The sequence below is a fragment of the Magnusiomyces paraingens genome (assembly GCF_902498895.1).
Source record: "Magnusiomyces paraingens strain CBS 517.90 genome assembly, contig: contig2, whole genome shotgun sequence".
NCBI classification, from domain to species: Eukaryota; Fungi; Ascomycota; class Dipodascomycetes; order Dipodascales; family Dipodascaceae; genus Magnusiomyces; species Magnusiomyces paraingens.
The window spans coordinates 1,473,981-1,491,061 of NW_022474068.1; the positions used below are offsets into that span (position 1 = coordinate 1,473,981).

Genomic DNA, 17,081 nt, shown 5'->3' on the forward strand with positions numbered 1-17,081 from the left:
AGATCAATAAATCTAGGGTTTTTACTTAGTTGTAATTTTTATTTTCTATATTCTATGGATAGAAAATTAGAATGGTTTCGGTTTTAATATCTTGAGATAGTTTAAAAGAGTATTATCATTTATTCATAAATTAAAATATCAAGTCTATCTAATTTTTTTTTTCAGTTGATTTTAAATGACCACTCATAATATTATTCATTAAAACGCCAATTTCTATAAATCAAAAATTTTTATTTAAACAATTAGGCATTTATTTGGTTTTTGGCATCCTCTGATTAAATTGATTTCATACTTTTTAAAGCATAACTTGGCTTCTTTAGAAGTGGTTCAACAAATTTTCTTTGGTATTGAAATTGGTTGGTACTTGAAACAAGTGTAGTCTGGATATTAATAGTCTTTAATAGCTTTACCATTAAATCCCGGTATTCTTCAAATATTATACTACCAATTATTTTCCCCATACATGTAAGAGATATACTAATTCATACTATTCAAATAAATATACAAAAATATAATGTGTGATAACCTTTGATTGTAATTGTAAGTTTTTTTTCTATAAATTGAATTCAGCATTGAAAAAAAATCCTTTACATGCATAATTCATTGAAATGAAATGCTTGATTGCATCTAATAATGTCAGCCTTCTTTTCAACTAAGATGCTCTTAATTCAAATTATAAACTATCAAAAGTATAAATACATCACTTAAATTTAAATTTACATATTCTCTATAGTGATAAAATGGTATGAATCTAAAACTTATAAGATTGGTAAATAGAATGCGTCTTATGGCTGATGTGATAAAGTATTAATCTAGGGAACAATAAACATTTACGCAAAGAGGTCACAGAAATAACACGTTAATCAGAAGTAACCTTTTCTTTTAAACCAAATTAAAGTTAAAATGGCTGTTTTTTTAAATTATTTATATTTATATTTAAACTTATAATCGTTTTCTTTGATTACATTAGTAAATCTTTAAAAAGCGTTAAAGGCTTTATAAATATATCTAGCTGCAGGTAGACTAAAAAGAATTTGAACATTATGATTAAAAAATTATTGCAACATATTTTTACAATTGTCTTAAATAGAATGAACCCAATTTTTTAATTCTTTTTTTTTTTTTTTGGTCTAGAAAAAGTTCCAATAATGATTTAATAGTTTCATCTTGTCATATTAAAAGCAGCCAAAACATTGCAATTTCTAAGGTTGCAGTAAAAAAATATAATATCTGTAAAACAATTAACAAAATATATCAATGATACCATTTCTAAAAGTATTTAGTTATAACTTATTTTAAAAGAACGAAGTATGAAATATCAAAAGTTTTTAAGAAATTTTTTTTTTCGGAGTTCAGAAGCATGAATTTCTTCAAAAAAACCTTGTAACATCAAATCGCTAAATTGTTGGTTTCCTATCTACATTAGCATAAAAATACCAGAACTTAAATGAACATTGCCTCTACGAACCACAATTTCTCAAAATCAAAACTCATTCAAACAAGTATGTTTTACATAAAAAAGTAAAAAAATATTTGCCGTTGCCCAGAATCGAACTGAGGTTTCTTCGGAATCGTTCGATTTTAAGAGCCACAACGAAGTGTACTAACCACTATACTACAACGGCTTAAAAAATTAATTATTTAAACCTATATATAGACAACCAACAGATCTCTCTTTAGAATTTAACGATAATTTTTAAGTTTTACCCTTGAATAAAAAAAAAAAACAAATTTTTAAGTTTTTATGATCATGAAGAAAGATAGTCGAAGGATCTTGAGTAATATTACTCAGTTTCGCACAGGCCATGGCAATTTTGGCGCATGGTTTAAAAAGTTTGGAATTGAAAAGGATAGTTACAACTGCAAATGTGGAGAGCTGGAAACAGTTCATCACATTTTAGTTGAGTGTCCTTTGCTTGAAGAGGAAAAAAAAGGACTCAAACGGATATCTCCAGAGATGGACATGTCGACTCTCTTAAACAGTTTAACTGGCTTACAAGAGATTGTAAGCTTTATCTCTGCTTGGAGGGATTAAGAAAGACAATTACAGCGTTGATGAAGACAAGTGGAGATAGGTTGGGAAGGTTTGGTTATTTTTAACCCCCTGTTCCTTGTAAGCTGGCATCAGGACTTGTTTTCGGGCTGTTGGAGATGCAATGTTGAAGCCAAAATTAAAAGTTTATTATTAAAATGAAAAGATATATAGTATGGACAAGAAGGATAGCGCAGATGCTGATGTTATATAATTCTATAACCCTTGAATAAAAACAAACAAACAAACAATTTTAAGTTTTTATAGCACAGCTGCTGATATTATATGATTCTATGACTTTAAAATAAAAAAGTTACAAAAATGTCTATGACTTTTTATTGCTTTAGCTTTTATTTTTTTATTCTCATTCATATCTTTTAAATTTTAAACCCCAAATTTGGAGTTTATTAAAGTGAACTGAAACATTGTTGTTAAAATATATTTTAGTTTTTGATTCAGAAACAATTATTCAGTCACTTTTTTTTATATATGGTTTTTTTTAATCAGCAGCTAAGTTCATTTTAATATTTAATTTATTATTTTATTCATTAATTGCTACATAATTTACTCTGCTTTCATAAACGCTGAGAATATTACATTTGCACCTCCCTCTTGTTTCATGAGCAGTGAAAAACGCCATGCTCGAATAAAGGCATCATTATGCGACATTCGCCACAAAGTTACAACAAATTTATGCAATAAGCAAAATCATAAATGCACTGATCTAGTAGCTTTATCGGTTGAAAGAGTTGAAACTTGGACAGAATCAATTGTTGCGCTTTGCAATGAATTGGAGCTGTTGGTCAGTGATGAGAAAATTTACAATCAAGGTATATCAACAAGCCATGAATTTTTTATTAATCAGTACGTGGCTCTCAATGATACTGTGCGACGACTTAAATGGGAACTAAGAGAAAAACAAATACCTGAAAATTCAAAAAAATTGCTGAAACAAGAGTTAATTTCTATAAAAGATCCAGAAGAAAGTACTTTTAAGAAAGAATCACAACCAGAAGAGACTTTCACTGAAGAACTAGAAACTGAAAATACTCAAGTCAAGGAACCAGAATTAGATATTATTCCTATTAATGAACCAGGGCCAGCTCAAAAAAGAGTTCACTTTGAAGATAAAAATCTCAATGAATCTATCCAATTTGAAAAGCCAGCAAATCGTCAAGTCACAAAGTATATTGATGTCAAGATTCCCGGGTTGCGTGCAAAAAATAACACGCGAAAGTTAAGTGCCACTCAAGAGTGGGCAGTCAATACTGGTACGGTAAATTTGAGACGAGGTGTCAACCGATATTCAAGCATTTTTTCTCATGAATACCAATTTACCGATTCTGGACTTGTTCGGCTGCAACTTAAAGAAGGAGCTGAGCTGACCCAAGCTGACTACAAAAAGATGCCAGCAACATGGACTATAGATTTGAACAATAATTTAGCATAAAAACAATACACGCAATAATAAAAACAAAAATACAAGTTCTTTTTGGTATCTTCTTTTCTCTTTTTTCCATTTCTTTTTTCCTTTCCTTTTTTTTCCTTCCAATACAATATTAATATCCAACCAAATTAACGACGCTGAGTCTTGCCAACACCACGCTTGCCAGTGTACAAATGCTTGGGCAGCATAGCAGTCTTTGTCTTTTCAGTTTCGTAACTGCGGTTGTTGCGAGCACGGTCACGGAGGTCGAGCTTGGCCAGACGTTCGGCCTTTGTTCTGGTGGCAATGCCAACACCATCCGTAAGTCTGTTGGGCTGGTTGCGGTCGGGGACTCTGGCGGCATCGCGGGTCTCGCCAGATTGCTCAGCCATAACAACATCAGAGCCAGTAACAGGAGTGCGGCGCTTAGTGGCAGCAGCGGCCTGGCGGCCACGGTTGACAACGGCAGAGGCATCGACACCAATGTCAGACATGGCAGTCTCCATATCGCCAACAGTTCGCTTGACTTTTTTGCGGGGGATGATGGCACGGTTCTTGAGAGAACGCTGGGACTTGCGCTTCTCCTTAATTAGCAGCTGGCGCTGGCGAATCCACTCGGCCTTATCACGGATCTCCTCCTCCTCGTCATCCAGAACCTCTTCTTCAGAGTCGTAGAAGCCCTCCTTTTCCAGTCGCTCTTCCTCCTCTTCAAGCTCTTGCAGCTTCTTGCTAATCTCAGGATCTAAGAAATCGTAAACATTCTTACCCTCGAGAATCTCAGGCATAATATCATGCTTCCAGGCATCATCATCAAGAATGTAAGCATCCTTGTAGTCAGGCTGGAAAACACCAGCACCACCATTCTCAGCTTCAATGTCCTTAGCCAACTTGCGGCGGTTAGGATCATTGACGTCATACTTGTTAAGATCCTTGACGCCTTCAGGAATGAAAGGTTCGCGCTCAATACCGTCATCACGGAGCTGAGGTCTAGCGACATGGATCTTATTAAGAAGACCAGCCATCTTGGTGGAAGACTTAGCCTTTTGCTCAAGTCTGGTGTTAAGAAGAACATCGCAGGCCTTGTTACGGACCTCCATGATACCCTCTTCAGTGATACAAGAGAGCTGAGAAAACTCGACATGAATATCAGGGATATTTGTCATGGTTTCTAACATGGCCTTGCGCTCAGGATCAAGGTCTTCAGGACGAACAACGTCAATCTTGTTAATGACAACAAAAACATTCTTGTTGGCAAAAAGAGGTTTGATGGAGTGGAAAAGCTTGACTTGATCCTCGACGGAGAAGCCACACTGTTCAGAAAGATCCATAAAGTAAAGAATGCAAGAACGGATGTGGGCAATAGCGTAAATGGACTGCATTTCAATATTGTTCATTTCTTCAGTAGGTCTATCCAGAATACCGGGAGTATCAATAGCTTGGAAACGCAGGTACTTGTAGTCAAAGTGACCGACATAGAGAGATTTTGTGGTAAATGCATAGGGTTGGACCTCGACATCAGCGCGAGTGATAGAACGCAGGAAAGAAGACTTGCCGACGTTAGGGTAGCCGCAAATAACGAGGGTTCTCGTGTTGGGATCAATGGAAGGCAGACGACTCAAATGCTGACGGACCTGTTCGAGGTAAAGAAGCGAGTCTTTAAGACGCTTGACAATGGTAGCCATTCTACCAAGGGCAGCACGTTTGAGCTGCTTGCACTGGAACAGAGACTGGCCAAACTTGAGGAGACGGACATAATCACGGGTAACTTGCTCAATGAGAGACTTTGCGCGAGAAAGAGACGCCAGCGAAATCTTATAATGGTTTTTTTCGTAAAGAGTGTCGAGCAAATCGCGATGGAATGGGTGGATTTCGTTGATGTTAGGGAAAGAGTCGACAATCTCTTGAAGTTTTTCGCAAAAGCCATCGCCAGTGTAACGGACCTTGCGCATGTAGAAAGCTCGGATACGCGAGATCTTGAAACCAGGACGGATCACAGTTGGTGTTTTTCGCTGAGTGCGGTTAAGCACAACATCCAAAAACTCCGTAGAGTTAGGAATCACCGGGATATCTTTCCATGTGAGCTGCATGATGTATATATGTATGGATATTGAAGGTTGTGGAAAGAAGGGTTGTTCTTTGGTAAAAGAGAAAAGAGGGAGAGGCCCTTTTTTTTTTTCTTCAATTTTTTTTTTTAATTTTTTTTTTTTCTTTTCAAAAAAATTTTTTAAAAAAAAATTATATAATCTAAGGGTAAGGGTTATTAATTTTATCAGCAGACACAAATATCCGCAATGCATAAATATTCTTAAAATATTTTCCAGCCGCACATTTTGTGCACCGCCATCAAAAAAAAGACCTTAATTTCATCCAAACTTTCGAGACATTAGCAACTATATATATATATATATATATATATACCAAAAGAATGAGTGTTAACTGGGTTACCCTTGATAATCAGCAGCGTCCTGTGCCTCTTCCAGGCGAGGAGTTTGTGTTTGAGCAAAACGATTCGGATGCACGTCTCTCGCTTTCGTGTAAAACAATCGACAAAACACCTGGTGCGACCATCGACTCTTCAGCTGGCGGACGTCTTTTTCTAAGCACCCAGCGACTTATTTATCTTGCAGAGTCGACTGACTCACGATATCATATTGAAGGAAAGGGTGATGCGTTATTTGACAATCTAGCGGTGCCACTGAGTGGGTTCAAAGGTGCACGTCTTCACCAGCCTTGGATCGGACCCAACGCCTGGGTGGGTGTATTTGTCCCGACAAATGGTGGGGGACTAAACCCTGAGCTGGCGATGTGGGAGATGAAGATTAGTTTTGCGACCGGAGGAGCTTTGGATTTTGCTCGATTGTTTCAACGGGCACTTGAAGCTCGGACTCTACAACAGTCGCACATTGATGAGTTGCCTCAGTACACACCGATATGATTGGAGGATATGGTTGACATGTAGTTAAGTTGTTGTCTGTTTTTTGTTATTTGTTTTGTGTTTTGTGTTTTGTGTTTGTTTATTACATACGATAATCTATTATTTATTATTTATTTACAATTTAAAGAAGAGACTTGACAGAGTAAAATGCACCAGTCAGCATGAGGATGGCAAAAGACAGAGTAGCAAAACCACCACGCATACGCTTCTTGGGGTCACCGGAAGAGTAGCCGTGGTGGTAAATAGCGCGACCAAGAGACCAGGCGATAACAAGAGCGGCCGAGAGCTTTGGGGCATGGTAGCCAGAAACAAGAGCAGCAGCAAGGAAAGAGCCGACATGCTCGGAAAAGTTCATAGAAGCTTTTTGGGCACAGTTGAATTGCTTCTTAAGAGGATCTTTGGCAGCTTCTTCTTCGGATGCAAAGAGGGCCGGATAAGGAACACCGGCACGCTTACGGAGCTTGCCAACTGAAATGTCAATGTACATGTTGACAAATGGCACGGTGCTGAGAGCAGCAAGGACGTAGGAGAAGTCAGAAGGAGTAGCGAGGAAAGACATTGTTGGGTATTAAAAGATTATAAGAATTGATAAGAGATTATTGATGTTGAAAATTGTTATAAAATGTGTATTTTATGAAATATATTATGGATTATGGAAAATTCAAAATTACATATTGGGGATTCTATGGCCTTTTTAAATTATTTTAAATTATTTTAAATTATTTCAATACTATCAATGTTGTAGGCGTGTGTTACTAATTTCCTAAGAGAACATTTGTAAGCCTTACTGTATAATCTGGTACTCAGGTTCAAACCCCCTTTGCGGGCCGTCTAATATTCCGAAGGTGAATGCCACGGACTAAAACAAAAAACAAAAAAACATACTTCATTCTGACATCGGTTTTTTTTTATCAAACGCAAAAGTTATCTTATTATTTTTTCTTTATATTATTACTTCACCTTCTCAATCTCCTGATCCAGCTCTGTAATTTCGTACTTGAGTGAAACTTCCTCTACCGTCTTGACAAGTTCCTTGGTGCACCGCGCCATATCAAATGAAATCCCCGCAAGACGCTGCTTAAAGTGCTTATCTGGCACTGCAACTGTAATGTCCTCACCATCACCTATAGATGCAGCAGCGGCGTCATTTGCCAGAGCATCCATTCGCTCACAACAGCTTTCAAGTGAGTCCACAATGTACTTGCCCAGGTCTTTTAGTCGCCAATTGCGTGTCTGTGTCATAGACCGACTTGTCGCATCAATGACAGGCTGCACTGTAGCAATGGTCATCCCAATCAAAGCTCTCACTTCGGAATAATTTGCATGGCCCTTGATTCCTGTCAATAGTTGCTGAATTGAATCAATCACAGAAGCTGTTTGGGTTTCAAGGTATTCTTGTAACTCGCCAACTGTTTTCTTTTCAGGGTCAACCATGGTCGTGCTTCGGCTAATGGCCGCATATTGTGGCAATTGTGGTGGCTGGTGATGGTGATGATGGGGTTGTTGTTGTTGTTGCTGTTGCTGTTGCTGCTGTTGCTGTTGCTGTTGCTGAAGCTGATGCTGTTGCTGCTGCTGTTGCTGCTGAAATTGCTGCTGAAACTGTAGCGATTGAGGCTGCTGAGTCTGCTCCTGTGGCTGAAGCTGTGGCTGCTGAGTCTGCTCCTGTGGCTGAAGCTGTGGCTGCTGAGTCTGCTGAGTCTGCTCTTGTGGCTGTAACTGTTGAGTCTGCTGCTGTGGCTGCTTGGGTATACCCCCGATAACTGGAGACACAGAAGTCGAGACGTTTTGTGCGGCAGCCACGTGGTCTCTGGTCTTTATTGGCGAAATTTCCGAGACGGTGTAGTCAAACTCCGGTGTCCCGTGCTTGGCAGAAGTTGAAATCCCGTTTGCGACAGGTGGTACAGCTGCAGCAGCAGAAGATTGGCGCCGGTGGTGTGTACCACTGCTGCTACCACTACTACTGCTAATAGATTTCTGATGTTGATGTATTTGTGTTTGTGTTGATTGTGACTGTAAAAACTGGGAGTTTTGAGACGTAGACCGAATATAGTTTGCAGACCCAGGCGTACCTATCGACGATGGTGACCCATTATAATTACTTGCCGAGCTTGGAATCACAGGTGTATTAAGTGCGGTTCCAACACCACCACTGCTGCTCACACTTTGTGTTCGGCTATGCGTTCTGCTATGTGTTCTACTGTGTGTTCTCGTATGGGTGCTTCGTGTTTTGGGTGCCTCTTCAGAAACTATTTCCACGGAACCTGAAGATGGCACCGGGCTGCTTAATCCAGCAGGCCGTACCTTAGCCAACCGAATTAAGTCAATTACAGCAGCAGATAAATCTGTAGCTGCAGAGTCCAGAAGAAAGATGGGAGATAAACCGCCGGCCACAGAGTGGTTGCGAGTAGCGGTGATTAAATGGGTGGCCGTGGCTGATACTACTGATGTGGCCTGAGCAATTTCCGCTTGTAATCCGTCACTACTGGAACCATTACGGATCTTGGACTGTTTTTCGCCAGTTTCGCTGGTCGTCACATCTTGAGTGATAAGACGAGTTGCTTGCACTAAGTTATGCAAGTGATCCATGAGTTGCTTGGGTGGTGTAGTACGCGTCTTTAGCAAAAAATCGTCCATGGCTACTTGGAACTTGGTTACATTGACATCCAGGATACGGCCAGTGGGAGATACATATGACGAGTCGACAGACCCCATGGCGACTTGCTGGTGGGGGAATGCAGTAGCCTTGCTTGGAGCTCCGTAGGTGGAAGCACGCAAGTTGCGAACTTGAGACTTGGCCTTTGAGTACCGGGCCTTCCACTCGGCCACCTCTTTCCTGAGAGCTTCTGCTTCTCTGGCGTGTTTTTCGGAAGAAGCCCAAGAGCCCTCGCTTTCAGCCAGAGTACGCATTTCTTCCAAAAAAGCCGAAGCCTCACGGCGGACTTGTTCTGTTACTACTTGCTGTTGCTCCAGCTCAGATTGTAACTGGTCGTATTGCTGCTTAAGCGATTGGTTTTCTTTGACTACAGTAAGATATTTTTCGTCGTTGGAATCACCAATAGATGCGGCTGGCTGCAGGTTTCGTGCGTTATTGCTGGCCTCCGAGAGCTCCTTTATCTTTGCGTCTCGCTGTGCAAGTTCTGCACGTGCGGCTTCGAGCTGCTCACGGAGACTAGTGATTGTCTATAAAAGGTTAGATTGAAAAATGATAAAATGAAAAAAGCCGTTTTAAGTAATTCTCAGACTTACACTTTCGAGCTGCAAGCGCTGGCCCTCGAGCAGCATAATTTGACTGCTTAGTGATGCAGAGCTGCCAGCAAATTCGCTTTGCTTCGACATGGTTTCAGTATGCTTTTCCTTAAGTTTCTGGTGCTGAATCTCTAGGCTGGCGAACTCTCGCTGTTTGTCTTCAAGCTCAACAACATGGTTTTCGTTTGCAGTTGTTAGTTGGCGCTGAGTTTCTTCCAGTTCCAGGGCAAATTTAGTTTTGTTTTCTTCCAAAATTCCTAGAGCCTGGTGTAAACGCCCATTTTCTTCAACAAGAGATGTTTTGGTAGCCTCGAGTCCTGTGATAGTTTCGTCCATCCGTGAGCCTTCCTCAACAAGCATTTGAATTTGTTCATCACGGTCTTTGATTTGTTCCGTGAGCTTGCTCGACTCGGCTGTCACTCGTTCAAGCTGACCCTTAAGATTTTGGATTTCTGCATCATATTTAGAGTTAGAGGAGAGTTCTAGATCTTGTTTAGAAGCAGAACGCGATCGGACACCAGCACCAATGCTTGATGAAATCTGTTCTGAGAGAGAACGACGGCGGTCACTAGAGACGTTGGTAGAGCTGGAAAAAAGGCCCGGAGGGATATAAGGAGAGTGTTCTTCCTCAATAGATTGAAGGGGTAAACTTCGTTGCAAATCCACATCGCTTTCGTAGAATCCCGATGGTGGTTGATATTGTTGGTATTGTTGCTGTTGCTGTTCAATGTATTGTTGTTGTTGTTGTTGAAAATACTGTTGTTGCTGTTGTTGTGGTTGTTGTTGCTGCTGCTGCTGAATGTACTGTTGCTGAAGCTGTTGAATTTGTTGCTGCTGTGGCTTTCCAATTGGAGGAGAAGACGCATTGGAAGTTGGAGTTGTATTATCATTAACCTGGGGAGACATTTCCAAGTCGCTGGGGTCATCGACATTCGTGATGGCCGTTTCCGTGGGTCCAATTGTTGATGAAGAGAGACCACGTAAACTGCCCAAGTCAGCAGTACTACTATTCTTACTTGTCCAAGCCTTTGTGGCAGCTGCAACAACATCAGGTTGGCCAGTATGATGATGATACATGTTATTGTTCGGGTTGTTGTCGTCATCATCGCCATTGCCATGACTGTCGACTTCGCTATACTCGTCTTCAGTTGTGTGACCCCCACCAATATTGGTAGAATCACCATCAGTAGTAGCAACAAGACCATTTTCGCTGGTGGTAGTAGTTATAACAGCTGTAGTAGGGACATTTCTGTAAGGATCATCTTGAGGACTGAAAGAAGTTGGAGGTTCGATAGATGAGACAAATGCACTTGAAGATTCATCTTTATTGTTATTCACTTTTTGTTCTTCATCATCTTCGTCTTCATCTTCTTCTGAATCCGACTCAATAAGCGTTGATTTTTGGGGTGTGATTGTTTTTGTTGTAGGCACGGTGGTTACCAAAGTCTGAGGTTTTGGAGCTGGTGTAATGTGGCGAGCATTTGGCATATTCGCGTCCATGTCAGGGTGTTTAAGATCCGTAAGTGAATGCTCTTTTCGAATTTCATGATGGCCCAAATTATGCGGAGGTACCGTTGTGGGAGTATTAACTGATGTAGCTATATTAGGAGTACCTGTTGCATTAGCTGCAGAGTTAGCTGCAGAAGAAACATCAGGGCCTGCACTACCTACACCAGAGGAGGTGACAGCTGATGTATTTCCAGGGAGAACTGGGGAAATTGGCGATTCAGTTTCAGAAGGGCCCCAAAAGCCCAAGACTCCTGGCGTTGAAGGGGTTGCTGGTGGGTAAGTCGATGGGGAAGTCGGTCCCAGTGGTGATAAAGATGGGGTTGCAGAAGTTAAGTTACGTGCAGGAGGGCTCATTGGGAACTGAGAAGAGGCTGAAGAAGAAGTAGAGGAGGCCATTGAAAGATGCTGCAGACGTTGTTGCTGTTGTTGCTGGTGTTGTTGGTCAGTTGTAGGTGGGCCCATTGACGCAGTTCCAATAGAAGGGGGAGCAATAATACCGGAGCCAGTAGAAGACGCGCTGGGAAAAGCAACACCATTATCAGAAGTATTTGGAGAAACAGGGTGTTTGCCTAATCTTCGCTCAATTTCAAAGAGAATATCAAAGGCAAGGTCGCTGAAACGAGCTGATGAGAGCAAAGAGAGTTTTTGACGGGCCTGGTTACGCTTAGGGTGGAAAGTGTCTTTAGGCTGCAGGAAAGTTGTCTCGGGAGCACCATTAGGTCCGCCTGCAGCAATTTCAGAATTATGGAATGCGATTCTGCGAAGAAGTTCGTCATGGACATCTGTTGATAGCTCGTGGAATTGTTGAGCGGATAGTCGGCGAAGTTTTTGTTGAGCACGACCGGATTGGACGCGTCTTTTGGGTGCTTCGGCATACGCAGAGTCAATATTAAGGAATTGGCAAAAGGCCTTGTAAAAAATGAAAAGTGAAGATTCATTGTAAACCTTTTGCTGGGCCTGGTCAGGCTGGCGGGGCAATCCGGGAGCCATAGACGAGGCCATAGTGTAAAGAGAGAGAGTGTGTGTGAATATTAGGTGGAGGGAGTAATTTGGGTAGAATAGTTTTAAGTGGGATGTTAAAGGGTTGTGTTATGTTGTAGTAGTAGTGGTGGTAATGGCAAGGATTTTATATTAAAAAAAAAAAAATTAAAATATATAAAAAAGGGGGTGGAGGTAGAGAAGCAATTTTTTTTTTTTTTTTTTTGGTGGTGTGTGAGTGTTGTGAGAAAAAGCAGCCCAGCCGCCTGCGCCTTTTGGGTGCACCCTGTGAAAATATAATTTTTTTTATTTTTTTTATTTTTTTTATTTTTTATTTTTTTTTTATTTGACAGTGGGGCGGACAAAAATAAAAATAAAAATCATGACCAAAAATACGCTTACTCTAAGTAAGTATGGGACTGAATACTACACACACGACCACACGCGACGTGCACGCGTTTATACAATCAACTTTCTAAAGTTGAAGACCTATTTATGTTATTTATTTATTTTCATCACTCTTATTTTTATTTTATTTTTATATATGAAAAAATATACACAATATTTACAGGAGATTGATCATTAGACGAAAAAGATGGGAAAATGGAAGGGAAAGAGAAAGAGGAAGAGGAAGAAAAAAAAAAAAAAAAAAAAGTGAAAAAAAAACAGAAACGAAATATTTACAGGAATAATCATCATATCACATCATGAAAAAAAAACAAAAAAGAGAAAAAGTGGAGAAACAAAAGAGGAGTGAGGCGATAATAATAAAAAAAATAAAAAAATAAAAAAGGCTCGTCGGACCTAATGATGTTGATCCTCTTTTATTTCCCTCTTTTTCGAATTTTTTTTCTTCTTCTTCTTCTTCTTCTTGTTTTTGTTTGTTGAAAGGTTTTACTCGTAGACTGATTTTGCAATGGCAATCAACGAGTTTGGTCCAGTCAAAAGCTTAGTTTCAACAAAAGTCTGGGCCTTGAATTGCCCAAGCTTAAGCAGAATAGCCCCAACCAAAGCATCAATAGACTTGGCGCGGACAGTGGCTGAAACAGGAGCACTCCTACTGCTGCCTTCAGGTATACTGGGGTCTTTCCAGAAAATGTGCTTGTCAATGCCGAGACGAGTGCAAAGCTCAGAAGTGACAGGAGTACCGCTCATAAGAGATGAGATACGGGCAAGAGCCACATCAAGATTGTGGCCATTGATGGCGCCAGGGTTTGATGATTCCTGTTGAGAAGCATATCGAACAGTAACAAGACGCAGAAAATGACGGCCAATAATGGCCAAGTTCTCATTGTAAGGCTTAAGACCGTGAGCAAAACTCTTGTGTGTCAGGACTTGGAGAACAAGCTCTGGTGGGAGTGCATACTCAGTTCCGAGAAATGACTCGACAGCCGCCAGAGTCTCAGCGTTTCCCGGGTACCGGACACCATTGGCTACAAGAATAGCATCCAAGCTCTTCTTGATACCACGAGCAGGTCTTTTATCAGTCTTAGTGGAAGATACGGCAGCAGAAGATGAAGATGCTGAAGAAGATGTATTGACGTAAACGAGTGATCTAGACTGGACGGAGATTGCACAACTAACCGAGCAGCGCTGGGTCAAGGTTCTGGTGGAAGATCTTAGCGATGATCGCAGCATTTTGAAGAAATTATTAAAGAAATGGAAAGCGTCTTCAAATGGATGAGATTCCCAGGGAACGAAAGAAGTGGGGGAGGGAAAGAGGATGTTGAAATTTCTTTCTAATAGTTTCAATAATATGATGAAATGGACTGAGAAAGCGAGGGATAAAAAAAAAATTGAAAATTGCGAGTGGAAGGCCGGCGATTGGGCAACTGTGGTGGTGGTGAAAGCGTAGAGCAGAAAAAAATTTTCAGGGATGTGAAAAATTAAATAAGGCCGGGTAAATTGGTAATGATTAGTCAAATATTAATAAATTCCTGTTTTGAAAAAAAAAATTGAAATAAAATAAAAATAAATAAAAAAAATTAAAATTTTGAAAAAAAAAAAAAATTGGTGAGCCTCATCAACATCTTTAACATCTCGTTAGAAATCACTACTAATATCAATCAACAATGGACATGTTCAACTTACTGTCTCGTGGTGCGTCCATAAACCGCCGCGGGAAAGATGCAAAGACTTTTGATGTATTGATGGTAAGTATTTAAAATAATTTACTTTTTTTTTTTCCTAACTTTTTTTTAGGGAAAAAGTGCAACTAGTAATATTGCTGAAGAAAAGAAGAAGAAGGCTGATCTAGCTCGAACACTCGACTTTTTCAATGAAACACCAGTCCAAGAAGTTCAAGATAAAAGGGAAAATGATGAAAATGATGATGAAAATAATGATGATGATAGTGATGATGATGACAGTGACAGTGACTCTGAAGATAAAAAGGCACCGCTGGTCATTTCAACAAAACAACAAGCCGAAGAACAACGACAACGTCTTGATACCAAGGTCAGAGGTGATGACCTTCCATTACCCATTGGCTCTTTCCAAGATCTAAGAACTCGTTTTAATTTGCATAAACATCTGCTGCGAAATCTCGAGCGCCAAAACTTCCAGCGGCCCACTCCAATCCAAGCAGAAGCCATGCCCATTTTGTTGCACGGTAGAGATCTTGTGGCCTGTGCACCCACCGGTTCAGGAAAAACGCTGGCGTTTGCCGTGCCAATCGTACAAGCTTTGAAACAGCACGAAGGTGGTGGAATCCGATGTCTGGTAGTGACTCCGACCAAGGAACTGGCAACCCAGATTTATGGACAGTTTGTCAAGCTGTCACAAGGCCGCGACTTGCACATTTGTGTTCTTAACAAGTCGCAAGCTGCCAAGTTTGCCAACGAAACAAATAAACGCAAATTCGACATTATGATTTCAACACCGCTGCGGCTGCTTGCGTTGACGAACCAGGGAAAGTTGGACCTGAGCCGCGTGAAACACGTGGTACTGGATGAAGTCGACAAGCTCTTTGAGCAAGGATTTATTCAACAGACTGATAGCATTTTGGAGCAGTGCACTGCACCAGACGTACAACGGGCCATGTTTTCTGCCACTATTCCTTCCGGCGTTGAGGAAATTGCAGGTAACATTATGGTAAGCCCTGTACGGGTAATTGTTGGTAAAAAGGAAGGTGCCAATACCCAAATTGAGCAGCGCATTGTGTACACCGGATCTGAGCATGGTAAGCTGATTGAGATGCGACGGATGTTACAAGAGGGAGAGCTAGAACCACCTGTGATTGTATTTTTGCAATCTGTTGCACGTGCAAAGGCTCTTTATCATGAACTGATTTACGACGGTGTTAACGTTGATGTGATTCATGGTGAGCGTACCCAGCGACAGCGTGACCGGGTAATTGAACGGTTCAAGAATGGTGACATTTGGGTGCTTATTTGTACAGACGTACTTGCTCGTGGTATTGATTTCCGTGGCGTTAGTCTGGTTATAAACTACGATGTGCCTGAGAGCGCACAAGCCTACGTGCACCGAATTGGCCGTACGGGTCGTGCTGGCCGTACAGGTAAGGCCATTACGTTCTACACCAAGGAAGATGCTGTGGGAATTAAGGCAGTAGTTAATGTAATGAAGCAGAGTGGCAGCGATGTTCCTGAATGGATGCTTTCGATGCGCAAGGCGACTAATGATGAGAAGAAACGGCTTCGGTTTAAGCCAGTGGAACGAGATGAAATTTCAACAGTGGCCAAGCGCAAGCGGGACAATGAAAAAGATAAGAAGAAGAATAAGAAGAAGAAAAGTGATGGAAAGGATGGAAAGGATGGAAATAATGACAATGATGGTACTGATGAAACCATGAAAAAGAAAAGAACTGGTGAGAAGTCTAAAGAAAGTGAAAAATAATCTTACACGCATAATAATAATAATGAAAAAAAAAAAAGAAAAAGGTCTGCAGGGCTATATAGAAAACTTTTATATAATAAACATTTCCATTCACAACAAAAAAAATTTACAAAATAGTTAAACACACATTATTATCATTTTATTAAATTTTTTATTTTTTTTTTGTACATCTAGTAGTGCTTGTAGCCGACAACGTGGCGGCGGCCGACAATTTCGCCCAGCGAAAAGAGACCCAGGATCTGGACAAGAGCGACAGTGCCCTTGACGGCGACCTGGACCTTGTTGACCTGAGAAACAGACTCAATGAAGGCGCTGGGGCGGGAAGCAGCCTCGATGGCGGACTTCTTGATGAGCTCAAAGACAGAGGTGATCTGGGCCTGGGTAGGAGGAGCAAGGCCCTCCTTGATGTAGACCTGCTTAGCCAGCTCGCCAACAACCTTAGCCCAAAAGATGGTGCAGTTGACAAATCCGGCAGCCTTAGCTGGGATAGAAGCAAGGGAGGACGCATTTCTGACGCCAACACGGGGGGCCATGGCGGCAGCCTTGGAGGCTCTGAGGAGGGTCTGTGGTCGGAGCATTGTGAATGGTGGAGGGATTGTGTGTGTGTATGTATGTAGGTGTGGGTGGGTGTTGTTGGTGGTAGTCAACAGAAAATGGCCGGTGATTGGGTGGAGAAAGAAGGAGGGAAGAAAAAAAAGAGAAAAAAAAGGTGAGTGGAGAGGTTTTTTTTTTTTTTATTTTTTCGTTTGTCGGAGAGTTTTTTTTGGAGGAGCGGCTCTAGAACGTAAAATAACAGCAGCAGTAGTAGTAGTAGTAGTAGTAGTAGTAGCAGTAGAAGCAGCAGTCTTTTCATGGGGTCTGTAATTGGCTGGGCTGTAATGTCATAGGTCATGTGATATATTGTTATTTTTTCTTTTTTTGGTTATTAAATGGTAAGTAATTTAGTTATTATATGGTAAGATTTAACCTGTGGTTGTGGTATTTGAAGTATTGGAACTCAAAAAAAAAAAAAAAAAAAAAAAGATCATTTTCTTATATATAAAAGAATTTAATTTCATTTAGACTCAAAATTTAATGGTATGTTTGTAATAATTTGA

General features: G+C 40.6%; 8 protein-coding genes across 8 annotated transcripts; 3 read left to right on the forward strand and 5 right to left on the reverse strand.

The window, feature by feature from the left end:
* Positions 1–2,651: 2,651 nt before the first annotated feature.
* On the forward strand, positions 2,652–3,482 carry SAPINGB_P002194 (uncharacterized protein; the record flags this gene model as incomplete). The annotated part of the gene is made up of 1 exon (XM_031996913.1): positions 2,652–3,482. The coding sequence occupies one exon, from the start codon at positions 2,652–2,654 to the stop codon at positions 3,480–3,482; it is 831 nt and encodes a 276-aa protein (XP_031852804.1).
* A 125-nt stretch (positions 3,483–3,607) lies between these two features.
* On the reverse strand, positions 3,608–5,545 carry SAPINGB_P002195 (uncharacterized protein; the record flags this gene model as incomplete). Its single annotated transcript, XM_031996914.1, has 1 exon — positions 3,608–5,545. One exon carries the CDS (start codon positions 5,543–5,545, stop codon positions 3,608–3,610), a length of 1,938 nt encoding a protein of 645 aa, XP_031852805.1.
* Positions 5,546–5,883: 338 nt separating this feature from the next.
* SAPINGB_P002196 (uncharacterized protein) lies at positions 5,884–6,393 on the forward strand (the record flags this gene model as incomplete). Its single annotated transcript, XM_031996915.1, has 1 exon — positions 5,884–6,393. One exon carries the CDS (start codon positions 5,884–5,886, stop codon positions 6,391–6,393), a length of 510 nt encoding a protein of 169 aa, XP_031852806.1.
* Positions 6,394–6,514: 121 nt separating this feature from the next.
* Positions 6,515–6,952, reverse strand: SAPINGB_P002197 (uncharacterized protein; the record flags this gene model as incomplete). Its single annotated transcript, XM_031996916.1, has 1 exon — positions 6,515–6,952. The coding sequence occupies one exon, from the start codon at positions 6,950–6,952 to the stop codon at positions 6,515–6,517; it is 438 nt and encodes a 145-aa protein (XP_031852807.1).
* Positions 6,953–7,344: 392 nt separating this feature from the next.
* Positions 7,345–12,150, reverse strand: SAPINGB_P002198 (uncharacterized protein; the record flags this gene model as incomplete). The annotated part of the gene is made up of 2 exons (XM_031996917.1): positions 7,345–9,573; positions 9,640–12,150. 2 exons carry the CDS (start codon positions 12,148–12,150, stop codon positions 7,345–7,347), a joined length of 4,740 nt encoding a protein of 1,579 aa, XP_031852808.1.
* Positions 12,151–13,020: 870 nt separating this feature from the next.
* On the reverse strand, positions 13,021–13,764 carry SAPINGB_P002199 (mitochondrial 54S ribosomal protein mL57; the record flags this gene model as incomplete). Its single annotated transcript, XM_031996918.1, has 1 exon — positions 13,021–13,764. One exon carries the CDS (start codon positions 13,762–13,764, stop codon positions 13,021–13,023), a length of 744 nt encoding a protein of 247 aa, XP_031852809.1.
* Positions 13,765–14,198: 434 nt separating this feature from the next.
* Positions 14,199–15,984, forward strand: SAPINGB_P002200 (uncharacterized protein; the record flags this gene model as incomplete). Its single annotated transcript, XM_031996919.1, has 2 exons — positions 14,199–14,279; positions 14,329–15,984. 2 exons carry the CDS (start codon positions 14,199–14,201, stop codon positions 15,982–15,984), a joined length of 1,737 nt encoding a protein of 578 aa, XP_031852810.1.
* A 170-nt stretch (positions 15,985–16,154) lies between these two features.
* On the reverse strand, positions 16,155–16,562 carry SAPINGB_P002201 (uncharacterized protein; the record flags this gene model as incomplete). Its single annotated transcript, XM_031996920.1, has 1 exon — positions 16,155–16,562. The coding sequence occupies one exon, from the start codon at positions 16,560–16,562 to the stop codon at positions 16,155–16,157; it is 408 nt and encodes a 135-aa protein (XP_031852811.1).
* Between the last annotated feature and the right edge of the window lie 519 nt (positions 16,563–17,081).